We start from the raw sequence: 15773 nt of genomic DNA on the forward strand, positions 1-15773 counted from the left end.
GCCACCCGCGGCAAGACCGTCAGGCATCTCCACAGCAAGGATTTAGCGGACCTGGCCCGGAGCGCTCCGGTTTGTCCTTTCCGGCTTCTTGCATCGCAGCCCACTCGCCCCATCGTAACCCGCTCGCCTGTGGGCTCTCATCGGCAAAATGCCGCACCTCGGATTCACCCCGCTGCTTGTGCTGGCGCTGGGGGCCAGCCTGGGGGCCGCCTTCCCCCAGGGCACCCTGAAGAGCTGCAGCCTGTCCAAGTACCAGTTCCCTGTGCCCCACGAGCTGAAGGCTGTGCAGAAGATGAAGGATCAGTTTGTGAGTACCGCTAGCAACGGGGGGCTGTGGGCTGGTGGGGGCAAGGCAGAGGGGATGCCGAACTGGAGACCCTGAGTGACAAGGTGGAAGTTTTCTGCAGCAGTTTGGGGACGACGAGGATGTTTTTCCAAGGGAGTTTGGGGACAAGGAGGATGCTGGGCCAGATTTCATCCTGGTTTCAAACCCCTCAAGGCTGACTGGGGTTGCACAACATCGCCAAAAGTCAAGATGACCGTTTTTCAATCTCTCTCTTGGTTTATGCCTGCAGGAGGGCACCATGCTGCTGTCGGACCGCAAATGCAACACCAGGCTCTTCCATCGGAAATGGAGGACGGCAGAGCTGTCGGTAAGAGCGAGGCGATGCTGTAAAAAGGGGGTACACCCCCCCCTCCAGCCAGGACCTCCCATCAGCCGGTCCTACCTCCCTCTGCACCCCCGGGCAGGTCTTCGAGACCCCCGTCCTCCAGCCCGCGGCTGGCCCTGGCGCTTTGTGTCCCTAACCAGGATGCTCCTGCCCGCAGGTGCCCGACCGAGTGATGCTGGTGGAAGCCGAGCTGGACCTCGCCACCGCCATGCTGGCGCTCCCCACCACCCCCGAGTTCACCGAGATGCGCCAGCGGCCCCTGGCCTTCCTCACCCAAGCCCGGGAGGACCTGCGAGGCTGCGTGAGTGCTCCCCCCAAAACCTGCCGGCCCCGTGCCGGCTCGGCAGCCCCAGTGCTGGCGGCAGCGCCGCGGGGCATCACCGGTCCTCACACAGCCGCCTTCCTTGCAGATGGCCAGGGAGGCTCCTTCGCATCAGCCCTCCGGGAAACTGAGGCACTGGCTGCAGAAGCTGCAGATGGCCAAGAACACAGTAAGTCAGGCCAGCAGGACAAGGGGGTTTTGGGGTGTTAGAGGCCACACAGCTGCACGGGGCCCGCTGCACCCTGTCTCAGTGCTAACCCATCCCTTCTTCCCACCGCAGGAGACCGCCGGCTGCCTGGAGTCCTCCACCATTCTCCACCTCTTCCAAGTGCTGCATGACCTGCGGTGTGCGGCCCTCCGGGAGCAATGCACTTAGCCACCGCCGGCAGCGTGGCCAGCACGGCACGGCGCTCACCGGCCCCAAAGGAAGCCTCGAGGACTGGGAAAAATTATTTTTATTGCATCACTGGACTGTATTTCCTATTTAATATTTTTTCTTATTTATGTGAGCTCAGGGAGCAATTTTTTTTTCACAGTCTTTTAAATTATTGGGGTTTATTGTGTATTTATAAGTGGTTCGGGAGGAGGTAAAGAAATGCCTTTCCTCAAAGATGCTGTTCAGTGGGGATAAATGTATTTATTGGATAGCTTTGTTTTGCTGGTTTTCAAAACACTGACTATTTTTAAGGAAATCTATTTTTTTACCTGCTATTTATTACAGAGTATATTATGTATATTTACTTGCATAAATTATTTTTTTACATGCTATTTAATATGAAAAATAAAATAGACACCATAAACAGACAAGCTGCCATCATATGTTTTTACTGCATTTTGTTATAATGTCATCCCTTCAGAAAAGTGAGTTATTGTGGGGGTGGGGTGAGGGAGGACATCAAGGCGAATTTTGAGCATTTGAAAATTAGCAAACCTTTGGCGCTCATGTTCATGTCCAGCTGTCTGGGGTGCACCCTGACCACCCCCGGGGGTCTGTCCTGGGGGACAGATGGATGCTGCTGTGGCTGGGGCCATTCCTGCCCGCTCGGGGACAGGAGCCTTCCGGCCACCCGTTTCCAGGACGGATGCCCGTGTTGGGTGGTGCACACCAGGTCATGAAGCCTGGAGGAGCCCACAGCCTAACATGATGCTTGCATCCCGGTAGAGGCTGGGCAAGCCTCCAGGTCTGGACATCCCGGGAGCTCTCAGAAGATCCCTGAATGATTTTACCACCAAACCAGTGGTCGGGATGACTGAGAAGCCGGGGAAGGCAGGCACCCAGTGGGGAGAGGAGGAAAAGGACCCGTGAGCAGACCCAAACCTCATTCAATCTCTATATTCTCAGGTCAGGGAGAAGTTTTGTTGGAGACAGGTCACCAGGGGAGGGGAGCTGGCAAGAGCGGCCACATGTACGTGTGATGGCCACACCTGGGGTCAGCAATCTCCTGAACCCAGGGCCCACCCAAGGCCTGGGGACCCAAAAGGCGCAGGTTTTGGTGGCAGGAAGGAGAGGAGCGCAGGGGAGCTGTTGGGCGCTTCAGGCTGGGGTAATTTTAAGGTTGCTGCTTTTAGGTTGCAGGGTTGGGGGCTGAGCTGCCAGCGGCCGAGCCGCAGCATGGCCACAGCTTCCCGCAAAGAGACAGCCGGGAATGTGAGGCACAAACGCTTGTCACGCAGCGCATCCCAGGTACCGCCCGCTCGTCCTGCTCAGGCTTTGCAAGGATGCTGTCAAAATGAAATTTTATTGCTGATGGGGAGGAGAAAAAAGCTTTCTTTCCCCTTCTTCCTCTCCAAACCATGCTTCATACTAAGGCACAAAAGTGGGGAAATGCTGTTTTCTTTTGCAACTGGCCTTAACCTGCTTCTGCCGGAGTGATGGGCCCTGGTTGCTCGGGACAGCCCCAAGCACGCGCCTTCAAGCAGACACCAGCACGCTTGGGCTGTATCGACTTCAAAGGGTGAGGAAAGCACACCCGGAGGGGAGAGGGAAGCCTGTCCTGCTGCAAGCACGCGAATGCATGCCACCCCAAAACCAGAAACCCTGGGCAAGAGGCATTTCTGCGCTATGTGGAGCGGCTTTGCCGGGACACAGAGAAGCCAGCGACCAGACGCTGGGCTCTTTGGGGAGCTTTAATAGACTTTATCATCTGGCCATGCCCCAGGTGCTACCCATCTGCTGCCACCTAATGCCAGGAGCTACACCCAAGGTGATGAAAAGCCATCAGGAGGGAAATGTCATAGGGCCAACAATGGCTGGGCAGGCAAAGCCCCAGCGGTGGGTCTGGTATTGCACATTGGCTCCTGCTTTCGGTTAAAACGAGGCACAGCTCATCTCTCAAAAAACAGGCTGCAGCAATACTTTGCCTGTCTGGCCACATGCTCCCAGGAAAAGGCAGATGCCATCAGTGCCTGCTTCAGAGGGGTCTGCCCCAGCAACCCCGTCTGACACTGCTCGCAGTTTCACCCCTCAGTTTTGAAGCCTTGCAAGAAATCCCTCTCCACGGCGCCTGCGTATAGTCAACATCCATGCAGGGAGGTTGTTTTTAAAACATATCTGGCCAAAAGCGCTACACTGCAATAGCCAAATGATACATGGATCTCGAGGTGAAAGACTCATGAGGGCAGAAGGTGTTTATTCATCCTGCAAAACAGATATATTTAGATTATCCCACCCTCATTAAGGTATCTACCAAGTCATTGCAAAATGCCGCTGCCACAAAATGATATGTGATGCTGCTGTGGGTGCCCAGGAGGAAGGTGCAGGGCTGTCGGGTATCCACCTCCAGGGAAGGAAATTAGCTCTATTCCCTGAGCAGCAGCAGGGTTGCAGCACGGCTCTCCTGAGCAGAAGGTGAGGGCAGAAATCACTCCTGGGAAACAGCACTCCCTCTTTATCTCTCTGCCGGGTTCACAAGGCATCATGTCTCTCACGGTGCTCCTTGCTTTGCATGTCCTGTAAGGGCAGGAAATCAAAGATGTGCCAATACCTTCCCTGCTCCCCTGCACAGCTGCCTTTGGTGGGTTAACCTTCTGGTATCTCCCACGCAAAGCAAGTTCACTGCAAATGAAGGCTGGGGAGACTTTTTGTTCCTGTGCCAGATGGGCCAGGCTTTGCTGACAGGGGGGCCAGGCTCCTCGGGGTGCTGGGAGTGGAGCTGATGGGGACAGGGACGGGGATGGAGCTGCAAGTGCCTCAGCTGGCCAGCATTAGCCTAAGGCCCCTGCCAGCTTTTTGTAGCTCAGGATGAGCCCCTCTGTTCCTCCTTGATGGTGCTCACCTGTGGGCAAGAAGTGCTTTAGCTTTCCCTGCAGGATCAGATGAGGGGTGCTGGGAGGGCAATGTGAGGGAGTTGGAGCCTTTCCGAGTATGGCCTAGTGCTTGGCTTGTGAACACAGAGGGCTGTTAATGGCAGTTTCCCAGCCTCCCCAGGGAAAAGGGGAGAGGTGTGCTCTTCCCTGTGCTGGTTTTAGTTCGGACACAGAAACAGCAGGACAGGCAGAAAGCCTTGGTTTTGCTGTGACTCCGTACGGCCCCGGCACTTGGGAGGCACCTACTGTAGTTCCCATGCAGACTCTGATCTCTGCCCAAGGGCAAAATTTACTGGAAAGAAACACAAAGGGGTGGGTAGACAGATGCATGTTTAACCTGTGATGGAGGGGAGCTTTCTGTGCCAAGCTCTGCTGGAAAATGATTGGGAAAGAATTGAGGTAGACCAAGCGGTTGGAAAAGGAGGATGAGGGCAAGGCTGCAACTCCTGGAAAGGTCGCCCTGAGCCAGCTGCTTGTTTGTGATCTGTAGCATCATGGGAAAAATACTGGTGGTGTGGAAGAGACTGAACTGTTGGAGGGCAAAACATAAAGGCCATCGTGAGAAGACAGGTCTGTGGCTGAAGAGCACAAAACACCTTGTGGCAGTGGTGATTGTGGCTCCCCTCTAGCGACCGATGGGCAGAAGGCGTCAAGATCTTGTTTGCATTAAATCTCTGCTCTCGTTGCCTCAAGCCTGGGCACCTCCGCTGGCTTCAGAGATCTCCTGGCATCCCACAGGATGTAAATAAAACAGGATAAGGTCCTGTGGGATTTGGCAGATGTCTGGCTAAGGTAAGGCAGTAACAAACTACCTGATTGCTGCTCTTTTCTGCTGAGGTTTTTGTGCCACTTTCAACATTATCTAAATATCCTGGTTGGGCGATGAGCGACATGGCCAAGATGTACTGGTGAGATACGTTTCATTTTCTCCCTCCAAGAACTGTTTATGCAATGAAGTTTTATTTTGGTAGCATTGTTTTTATTTCATGTATATACAGAGTTTTGTACGTCTATGGAATAATCAGGGGAAATGTTTACCAAATTACAGAAAAGACAGTGGAGTTTGGGAATTCTTCAGTTCAGCCTGCTTTACACTGGTCCCGAGTGGCAAAAACTCTTCAGCTTTGCAGGGAGCGTTGCCTAACATGTTGCAGATGACGTTTCTGCAGGCAAATCAAGAAAACTGACAGCTGAGTTTTATTGATGGATATCAATATATATGCTCCTGGGTCATAAATTTCTGCTCCAAACCCTCTGACTGGAATGCAGGTTGATAATACATAAGGAATAAATGTGCTCTCACCTGTTAGCAGAAACATTTGTTGGGGATGCTTGGCACTCTGAGAAATAGGGAAAAGAAGTTGCTGCTTGTGTTGTGGGAACTTACTGCTTTGAAATACACTAGATACTGCTGCTGTTGATGTTGTAATTTCTCCTCCCTTTTGGTGCTGTTTGTAATTCAAAATAATAATTCCTGTCTATCAGCAATCATACTGGGAATCATTTTGTGATGTTCCTATGTTGCCATCCAGGGAGAGAGTGTTCAGTAAGATCTGCCTGCTTTTGATTTGCTTTGACAAAAAAGGTTATTTGAAAAATAACCTTCACTTTGAACTGCAGATTACTTCAGCTGCACATGTATGAGTGGCAGATGGGTTACTCATTTTACTGCAAAAAAATGGACTTTGGACTAGAGGAACAGGCCAAAAGATAGCTGCTGAAGGCTCCTGGGACTCCAAACTGCTGCCTCAATTAGTAATGATTTGCTTCCTCTGCACTCCAGAAGTCTCATTTTGGCTGTCACCTTTGTAGCCACGATTGAACCATTTCTCCGTTTCCGGAGAATTTCCCCCAGCAACCCCCATCCCCTGACTCTCCCTTTGCACTCATGCTCTGACAGAAGTGCTTGCGGACCGGGCCGGGACAGCTTTCTGGCTCCAGGGAAGATGCCCCTGCCCCAGGGTATTCTTCATTTTCTTTTTTATTAAAGAAATCTGTTTGTTTTCGATGTTCTCCTCAGAAAGCTGCTCCTTTCTGCCCCAAGACTGCTAGGGAAGGGGTGGCAGGCCTGCGTGGTTCTTTGTGCACTATCACTCCTTCCACTGCACAGACCCCTCTGTCCCCAGGTGCTTCAGGTAAAAGCCTGAAATCTTTGGGCACAGCACTGATAGATGTGACAGATAAATGTAATAGCCTTTGAGAAGGAAAAACTGTAGATTTACAAACCAGGCTGAGATTTATGCTAAACATGCCAGAAATGGGAGAAGGCGTGTTAGGAAAATGTAGTAATTTAAATGCCCGCACCAAAGGCTCAGGTTTGGTGCCTCTTGCATCTGCTAGAGTATAACTGTGAGCTGCCAAAGTAATAAGGGAATTCCAGCTGGCTTATGGGAAAGCTCTGAGAAAAGGCATTGGCCTTCACACGTCCAAGATAATGGTCCCATCCCTAAATGCTGGAATTAAAAAAGATGAAGGAGAAAAGTTCAGATGTTTCATAAATACTTCTCCAAGTCATTCCAGGTTCCTTGTTTGCTCCATGGTCTCTTGTCCAGGAGGATGTGTCTGGGTTGGGGTGGAGGACCACGACTGTGCTTTCTTGATGCTGCTTCAGGTGCAATTTCCACAAGGAATCACTTTACGTAGCGAAAGAGAGGTCCACAACCCATTGGAGCGAAGGAGCTCTCAGTCCCTGTGCTGTCCATTGCTCCTTAAATTTCTAAAGGCTGTTTCTCTCCCTAAAAGCTGACAAGCTGAGGGCTTCCCAGATCACTGGCTGTTGTAGTGTAGCTTTGTAGGTGCAAGAGAGTCAGAGTTAATCCCAAGCACCCTGACTGCACACCAGTGCTACCAGGTATGCCTGTAGTCTCAAACTGCTTGGCTTTCCATCCCTGCAAAATGTGGCCTAAAACTTGCCTTGGTTACTGTCATCTCAATAGACTGCAGCGCTGTCGGTCACCTGTTTTGACCATCCAAACTGAATAGGCAATGTGTCACACCATGTTGGCACGTAGATATGGGCCTTTAGGATGTTTATGGGTAACAGATTAGGGGATGGACTAAAAACCTTAAGGTCTGCTTCACAGACAGGGGCAGGCATGCCCTGCTAAAAAAAACCCAGAATCTCTTTTTAAAGGACAAAAAGGGTTCTGGGTTAACCATCAAGCAAGCCAAAAGCTGAAAATGTAACACCCTCTCATGGTGCTGGGCTGGCTCTGCAGTAGTTTAACCCCAGCTCCAAGGTCCAGGTTGTCACTGGGGGCTGTGACCGCCATGAATGTGAAGTCCTGCAGGCAGACTATGTTTCAGGAGATGGAGAGAGGATTACTCTGTCCAAGAAAAAAGTCAAGATTAGGACTGTCTAGACAAGAAACCCAAGCCTTCAAAAAAACAAACAAAATCAGTGTGAGGCTTTTGGCTTCCTCCCCCCCCCCCCCCCCCCCAGACCTGCAGGCAAACCCTGGCTTTCTAATCTGATTCTGAGCATTTCTCTGGTGTTTTGTTCTCTGGTTTTAGCAGTGCCCATGGGAAGCAGCAGCTGAATCCCTGGTCAATGCAGTCTCTGATAGGTATCAGCAGCCAAACATGTACACTGATTTTAATCAGAGGGTTGTGTGATTGTTTGTTATAAAGTATACATCAAATCTCAGCTGCTTGGTAATCCTCATGAGATGCAGCCCATGGGGCTGTTATGCTCTTCTCTTGGCATGTTTCTCCTTTGGTGCTCTGCTTATAACTGTCCACAGTGATGCACAATTATTGACTAATGGGAAGCCAGTTGTTACTGCAAGAGCTCTTGAGATCCCCTTTTCATATGACTTTAATAAAGCTGTGTGTGGAAAAAATGCTCCGATATTGCCATCACGACCACAATGAAATTACAGCGATCTGCTCTTCTTCCAAATGGCTTGCAGCAGATGCGGGTTGAAGTGTGCAGGAGGCGGAGGCAAAGTGTTACACGTGGCAACGATCTCACGTGCCTCACATCAGTGATATTTACTTTTTCTTGGCTATGTGGATATGAACTAGCAGCTGTGTTACTGCAAGCGCCATTGCTATAGTTACTGTGGTACAACATCCTCTTCCTTCTGATACGCCAAAGCCAGTTTCAGGTCTGGTGTGACAGGTCAGTGTCTAATGATTTCAGTCTAAAAGCAGAATGCTCTTATTTAAGAGAGGGAGGGGAGAAAGTCAACACAGGCTAAACTCAAGGAAGTAAACAAGGTGGTGGAAAGCTAAGACTATTAGTGAGCACATTTTCTGCCAGACCAGAATGTCCTGCTTGCTCATTGGCTTCCTTCACTGTTTAAACACTGCAAATTGTGCGATACCACATTGCTTTTAACCTTGTACTTAAAATCAGATCCCTTATCTAAAAAGAGTCTTAAAAACCAGATACATCCTTAACCTGCCCCTGTTTTAAGGCCTAAAACCGTATGGCCTGCTCCATTAAGGTCTACTCTCTTGCTTTTCTGTAGGCAAAGTGTGTGATCCCAGCTGTCCGAGCTTGCTGAGCGCTTGAGTAGAAACACAGAACTAGCATCTCTTTGGAGATCGCAAACTCTGGGACCGAACAGTGAGCAGCAGGGACTTCTGCTTTGTTTTTCAGCAGATGGAATGCGTCTGGATATAGAGCTAAGGTTTTTAAAGTAAGAGCACAGAAAAGCTGTGTTTAGAGAACCCATGAGGTAGTTAAGATACTGGTTGGTTCTCTTTGTTCCTGACAATATGAGAACTTCCACAATTGCTCATTAAGGCAGGAGCTGATACTTAAACACAAAGCAGATGTCCTCTACTTCACCCCCAGCAGAGAGACGTTATGTGTTAAATAAAAGCATGAGAAAAGGACAGAAGATGACACAAATACTCTTTAAATGGTGGTATAGTTTAAATGCAAGATGCTTGTTTCATCTTCTTTAGCTTTAAAAACAGTCACAACTGAGTAATGGAAAATGGCTGGGTAATTGCCTGAAATCCAACAGAAGAGAAATCTTGGTTTTGTTTGCTGCACCAGGTGATGTCTGCAACTGCTCAGATTCTTGCTATATGAAATACTTGACAGGTCACAGACACAGTGATGGGAAAACAAAATACTCCATCATGTATGCATCAACTGAAAGTGGGTTTTAGCTATTAACGATTTTCAACCAGTCATTAGTGTTTTTAAGTACTGATACAGAGGTATAGATATAACATTATGAAATTACTTTATAAACTACTCTCACCAGTGGTTATTTCCTTGGGTGCTGAACCCTTGAGACTCTCACCTCTTCAGCAGCACCTTTGGAAATATCTTGGTTTGATGCCTCGAACATGCAGTGTAGTGCCTGATTTGGGGCATCCACCAGGAAAGTTTTCAGTGGAGCAATTTGAATTTGCCCCAGATCAGCTGGTACTTGTGAAAAATCAAGGTTCTCTGTAAGCACACAGTATTTCTCAAGACCCTGGTCTCCTGAGAGATCAGCTTCAGGAGTAGCTTACGCTACACTCCTGAAGCCAAAAGGGATAAAAGGTGAGAGAATGAGAAAAACATCTTGTCAAACACAAAATAAAAGCATTTTGAGTTGAGAACACGTGGCAGTGGGAAGTGTGCGCATGCGCCATGTATCCCTTATGGTACATATTTTGGGTATATACAACACGTTCGCTTCATTTTTCCCAGAGTAGATGTTGTGTGGGTAGAGAGGGATCACAGTAAAAATAGGAGACTCTTGCTTCCAGTAAACAGCACTGCTGTCTCACTGTCTAGACTTACAACAACACTGTCTGAAGAAAAAGAATAACTGGGCTGTGGGTTTAGATTAATCTGATTTTCAAAGACTTTTCTTCAGGCCGCTGTAAACTGATATTGTTAAGTACTTCCAGAAGGTCACCGAACATCGGATGCTGAATTTTGCTCATCACTAATAACAGGAACTGGCAGAGGGTGCAAGGAGTCCTGACATCATTACAGCCTGTGCTGGACAGCATTGGCTCAGCTTTGATTAGTCTTTAGAGGAGGTGGCAGTTTGTTGACAGCAGCTTTATGAATTGGCTCATAAAAACATTTTATTAATCCCAGCACAGGTCACAGTGACCAGATATTAACTGAACTACTGCACCGCAAAAAAAGGAAGGGCAGCTGGCAATATCTGAAGGTAAAACAGAAGCAGGTTTCTTGACTTTTCTAAAGAGCCGCTAAGCTGCTTATTAAGGTAGAGCATTTTAAGCCTAACTAATAATAATGCTGTTGTGACTCTGGCCTGCTTACTGACTTGGACTTCGGTAGTGGGCAATACCCTTCAGGAGAGAAAAAAATATCAGCAGAAGATACATCAGTATCTTGAATATTCAAAGCTGTATTTCCAGGGTGTTGCTATTAAAAGGCAAGTGAGCTGGGAAATACCATTGCTGAGGTTGACTTTGCAACCTTTGTTTGCCCTGCTATGCCCCAGTAGGCTTTATGACAGGATCATGAAATTGTATTGTAGGGTCCATAGTCTGCTGCAGGTGTGAAACAGCTTCATCTTATTGCTGTGGGAAGTACAGCCATCCTCAGGCCATCTTGTCGGTTCCTAGCTGCACCAGCATGAGAATCTGGAAGCAGAATCACACAGATGCTTTTCTAAGACACTTGGTGTCTGTGTCACTCACAAACACAGTCCCCATCCACCTGGCAAAGGAGGAGGGACCCGCTGCTGTGGCACAGCCAGGGAGGAGGCAGGCGGCGAGGTCTGAACAGACGTACTCACTGGTGTGAGGTGGCCTGTCAGGGTCCTGGCTGTCTCCTGCATCTCTACAGCTAGCTGATGTGCTCATTTTGGATCAATCTGCACTTGGATTAATCTGTAATCAGAAAAAAAAGCCCTAGGATTTAGTGTTTTGGATAATTTTTGAGATTATTTTCTTCTTAAAGTTGGCAATTTTTAAACATCCCAGCTGGTGCATCTGTGTGGTGTAGCCACGGAGCCAGAGTACGAAAAGGAGGACTGTCATGTTCGCCGTTTCTAGCCGTTGGTGGCATATATACACCTGTTGGGTTCATTTTTTAATTCCCCTCTTGCCTTCTACCCTGCTGAAGCCAAAGAGTGGAAAGCAGGTTTTTCTCAACACACACTTTTTTTTTTCCCTTCACCTTTTGGTTAGTTTTTTCCAGCTGAAAACCAAAGCGTTCACTGTCCAATTGGCAGTGGACAGGCTGTTACTAAAAAGAACTGTGGAAAAGGCAAATGTTTTTCAGTCAATTCCGCTGGGTGCTCGTCTTTCGCATTAAGCTTGTGAAAGGGTTAAGGCAGTTTAAGGCCTCCGAGTTGCAGTTCTGCACTGGTTTAACTAGGTTTGACTAAGATAAATTCCAGTCATCTTGTGGTGAAGGGGAAGCAGTATCATTTCAGTGAATGTTCAGGATGCTGTATTTCAATAGCTGTCTACCAAACTTGCCTTGTGTCTGGTCTCTAGCTTTACTTTATAAAACCTTCTAACCTGGACGCTTCTCTAACGGCTTCACTTCAGTTCCCTTATTCATTGGAAGCTAATGCATGGAAGACCTCGTTAAAAGTTATGCACATATTTAAGTCTTACAGATTGAGGGTCTGATCTAATCTGATTGTGAAGGAGTTTCTGAAGATTCAACTGGTCGTTAGTCTAGAGTCACGGTATCAGTCATTTACTCTCCAATATTAAATGCACCCTTGCCAGTTTTTTACACTCATTACACTGATTGACCATTGCTTCCACTCATCTGGTGCTAACATGTACAGCTTACGTGAATTAATTTAAGCAGGCACTAGTGCAAAGGCTACAGCAAGCCAGATGTTTAGCTCCCCTTCTGAAATCATGCTGATCATTGTTGGTTTTTCCCCTCTCGTGACGCAGCCATTTATCACATCTCCCTGGTGACTCAATGTAATTAACACTGCAGCCGAATCAAACCGCACTTTGCAGCCCTGCAAGGGGACGTAAGAAGACGACACCGGTGGTGTGGGAAGGCCGCGCTCTGGGCCGGGGCTTGGCCCTTCCCGCTGGCAGGGGGCCGATTTTCCTCAGGCGCAGCGAGAGCCCTCGCCCAGGAGGCGCGGGGCCGGGACCCGCCAGCCCGCTCGGCTGGCAGAGCCGCACCGCCGCCGCCCGCCCGCCGCTGCGCCCCAAGATGGCGCCGCCCTGCCGGGGGCGAACGCCCTCCCCACCGGCAACTCTCGCGAGAACTCGACAGGGGCACGCACCCCCCCCAAACTCTCGCGAGATCGCCGCGCGCTGCCGACAAAGCTGTTGTTGACGGGCGCGCGCCCCGCGGCGGCTGCGGCCCCGCCCCCGGCGCTGCCCACTTCCGGCGCCGCCGCCGAGGGAGGGAGGGAGGAGCCGCGCCGCCGCCCCCTGCCCCGGGCCAGCCCCGGGGATGGTGTTGGCCGTGGGAGCCGGGCCCTGACGCCGCCGCGCTCAGGTAAGTGCGGGCCGCCCCCTCTCCCCCCACCCTGGGCCGGGGCTAGCCCCCTCAGCTCAGGCCCGGCCCCTCCCGCCCCGCCTCAGGCCCGGCCCCTTCCCTCCCCCACCCGGTGCCCCCACATCTCCCGGGGCAGCCCTGGCCCGCCAGGCCTCGGGGCCCCGGCGACAGCGGGGGGGGGGGCCCGCTGGCCCCCCGGAACTACTCCCTGGCCCAGCAGGGTCGTACCCCCTGCGCAGGAGCCCAGCGATCCTCCCTGCCCCCTGCGGAGGGGCTTCCCGGTAGCGGCGGCGGCGGCGGCGGCGCAGGGAGCGGGCACCCTCCCGCAGGGCGGCCCCGCGCTGCCTCCGCTCCCAAGGGAGCCGGCGAAATCCCGGGGCTCTCTTGCGCTTCCCTATAAATAAGCACAGCACCCTTCCCTCCCCTGTCTCCGCCGTGTCGCGCAGCGGTACAGCCTTGCTTGCCCCATGCGGTTGGCAAGTTTTGGGTGCTTCCTCGCGGTGCTCCCTTGATGAAATCTGGGTATAGCTGGAGCGAATCACCTCGTTTCCCCACTGGTCACACTCCTCTTCGGTTTCCTAGTTTTTTAGAACAAGCAGTGAGGAAACAGTTCTATAAAGGTATTTATGCATTTAATTCCCATTGAAGTTGATTTCATTTGGACTTGGCACCTAAAAGGGTTTTGGGGGGGGAGGGGTTGCCTGCAGGTTTTTTTGTTTTGTTTTGTTTTGTTTTTTCTTTTAGGACCCTGTGTCATTACTTCCCAGACTCCCCTACTCCCTTCCTCCTTATGTATTTATTTATGTTTTTAAACCAGCTGATGTCTTTCTTTTCTCTAAGGAAAAAAGGACTGTTTTGTCCGCTTATTCTTTCTTTCTCTGGGGTAGTGGGAGAAAAAAAACTACTGAATGTTTCAGTTGAGCAAGCGGGATTTACATTTGCCCTGAATTTTACTTTTTCTTTTTTTAAAAAAATCTGGATCTTGATGCTAACATGCATACTTGTCAACTTCAGAGAACTTGACCTTCTTGTAGATCTTGCCAGAATTTCATCCTGTTAGGTACCATTGTGAAATATATGCTTTCCTTTTTTTTAAACCTTGTTACTCGCTTATCTGTTGTGTTTTTCTCAACATCCAAGTGTCATGTCAGTTGTTTCATTTCTCCTTCTTGCCCCTTCATTGGTGTTTTGGTGTTGGCTTGATGTTTGGTATAAAGCTGTCAGCTTTCTCACAACCTTGAGAAAGCAATAGGGCTGTCTTACAGATATAGTGACTAGATTGGCAGGCCAGAGGCTTTATCTCCTGTTTTCTCTGGGGCAAGAACAAAGGAAATGAACAAGTGAAGTACCTGCTGTTGCAATGGACCTGTTAAACTTCACTTCAGGGCTTGCTTACAAGAAGGAAGGAAACATTGAGACACATATTGCTGAAGCTGACAGAGATAAATCTTCTATCAAGTCTTGTCATTTTATAGTGTGATTGTCTTCATCTCAGTGGTTTACTGGACTTTATCACTTGCCTTATTAGTATCTCGTCTGATTCTCCATTTTATACTATGAGAGCTGATGTTACCTGAGCATCTGTTTCATGTCTTGCTAACTGCTGCATCATACCTGTCTGGTGGTCTATGCAAGCTAGCTAGTGTAAAGACTATATTCTGACTTCCTACTTTTTTTCCTTTATTTTGTTTAATTAACTCATATGACTAAAGGATAAATGTTTCTTCTACCATTTTACTGGTGGTGGGGACTAAAGGGTATGGATTTTGTCAGCATTATGTTGGCTTTGGCCCAGCTATTAAGAAGAATGAGTTGCCTTCAACTAGGAGTAGTGTAAAAATGTATTAAGCCACGACAGACCGAATGTTTTGGTTTTGTGACTTTGACATTCTGTCTACCTTTTACTGTAATTTATTTATCAGTGCAGTTATCTTTTGTAGTGGAGGACTGACACAGCAAAAAATCTCTTCATTTCAGTTATCAAATCTCCATGTGTAACTTTCTCCACTGTTGCTTCGCACTGTGCAGAGTTACTGTTGTGCAGCTGCATAGATAATTGCACTATTTGCAGTTTAAGTCCATTTCCTTTCCTGGTAGCTGACTGAAAGCTCACTTCCTAGTGTTAGAGAATTGTTCCAGTAACATATTCCCCACCCCCACCCCCCCGCCTTTTCCTTGACCAGATGAAAAATAGCTCTGAATATTGTCACTTGAAGTGTGGATGAGAATGGTCGTAGCAGGTTGTCTGGCCAGGAATCTGGCAGGGTTATTTTCACACCAATTCTTTCAAAGGAGCGATGTCAAGCAGTGGTATACTGTGGTAGATGGTGCAGTGAAACTGGATTGTAAACAACGATGAAGATCTGACCTTTCTCCAGCAAAACTGAACTTCCTCTTGGCCTAATATACTGTAACTCTCTCAGTATTCACATCTGAAACAAACTCGCATTCTTCAAGTACTCTAGGCCATCCTCATCTTTAATCGCAGTCATGTTAACTGTGTGTGTCATATTCTTTGTTTGACTGCTAAGAATATGATGATAGTTGTTGAATAAGGCACTGACTGTAACTTGGTTTTGTACTACCTTGCCCTAGTGATTTAGTTCTGGTAATTGACTTTGTTCTAATATTGTGTTCTAGAGTGAAGACAGCAGTAATGCTAACTCTGGCAAGCAAGTTGAAGCGGGATGATGGTGTCAGAGGACCCCGTGCATCTAATCCAGCTTCTGATTCAACTCGGAGGGTGTCTGTTCGAGATAAATTACTCGTTAAAGGTGAAAGGAACTTATATTAAAATATTTTGGGACTTACAGTTTGCAGGTGTGTTGCCGGTAAACAATACTAAATTGCACATAAAATGGTTTCCAGAAGTATTTTTAAAATTGCTTGTGCCTTACCTAAGGATTTATACCATAGGGTATATATTGGCATACGTCGCATCTCCCATAGCTCTTTGCCTGTAGGACACTTATTTTCATTGAATAATGCAAAATACAAAAAGCCTTCTCCTTACTCTGCTGAAAGGTTAATCCATCACTGGGAACTGTGTCATCAGTTA

The 15773-nt window shown here is 48.8% G+C and overlaps 2 protein-coding genes across 7 annotated transcripts in view; both read left to right on the plus strand.

The window, feature by feature from the left end:
* The first annotated feature begins 148 nt into the window (after window positions 1-148).
* On the plus strand, window positions 149-1369 carry LOC142593598 (interferon lambda-3-like). Its single transcript, XM_075711565.1, has 5 exons — window positions 149-307; window positions 576-653; window positions 829-972; window positions 1082-1162; window positions 1274-1369. Exons 1-5 carry the CDS (start codon window positions 149-151, stop codon window positions 1367-1369), a joined length of 558 nt encoding a protein of 185 aa, XP_075567680.1.
* Window positions 1370-12659: 11290 nt separating this feature from the next.
* The window catches only part of UBE2F (ubiquitin conjugating enzyme E2 F (putative)), an 84920-nt gene continuing 81806 nt past the window's right edge, over window positions 12660-15773 (plus strand). For all 6 annotated transcript variants that reach the window (XR_012831050.1, XM_075710424.1, XM_075710421.1 and 3 more), the window contains exons 1-2: window positions 12660-12715; window positions 15356-15489. Coding sequence is in view for 5 of the 6 variants with exons in the window: in XM_075710424.1 (XP_075566539.1) it covers window positions 15372-15489 (118 nt within the window). In the remaining variant the exon portion in view is untranslated. The remainder of the gene's footprint in view (window positions 12716-15355; window positions 15490-15773) is intronic.

Source organism: Pelecanus crispus, chromosome 5 (genome assembly GCF_030463565.1).
Source record: "Pelecanus crispus isolate bPelCri1 chromosome 5, bPelCri1.pri, whole genome shotgun sequence".
NCBI classification, from domain to species: Eukaryota; Metazoa; Chordata; class Aves; order Pelecaniformes; family Pelecanidae; genus Pelecanus; species Pelecanus crispus.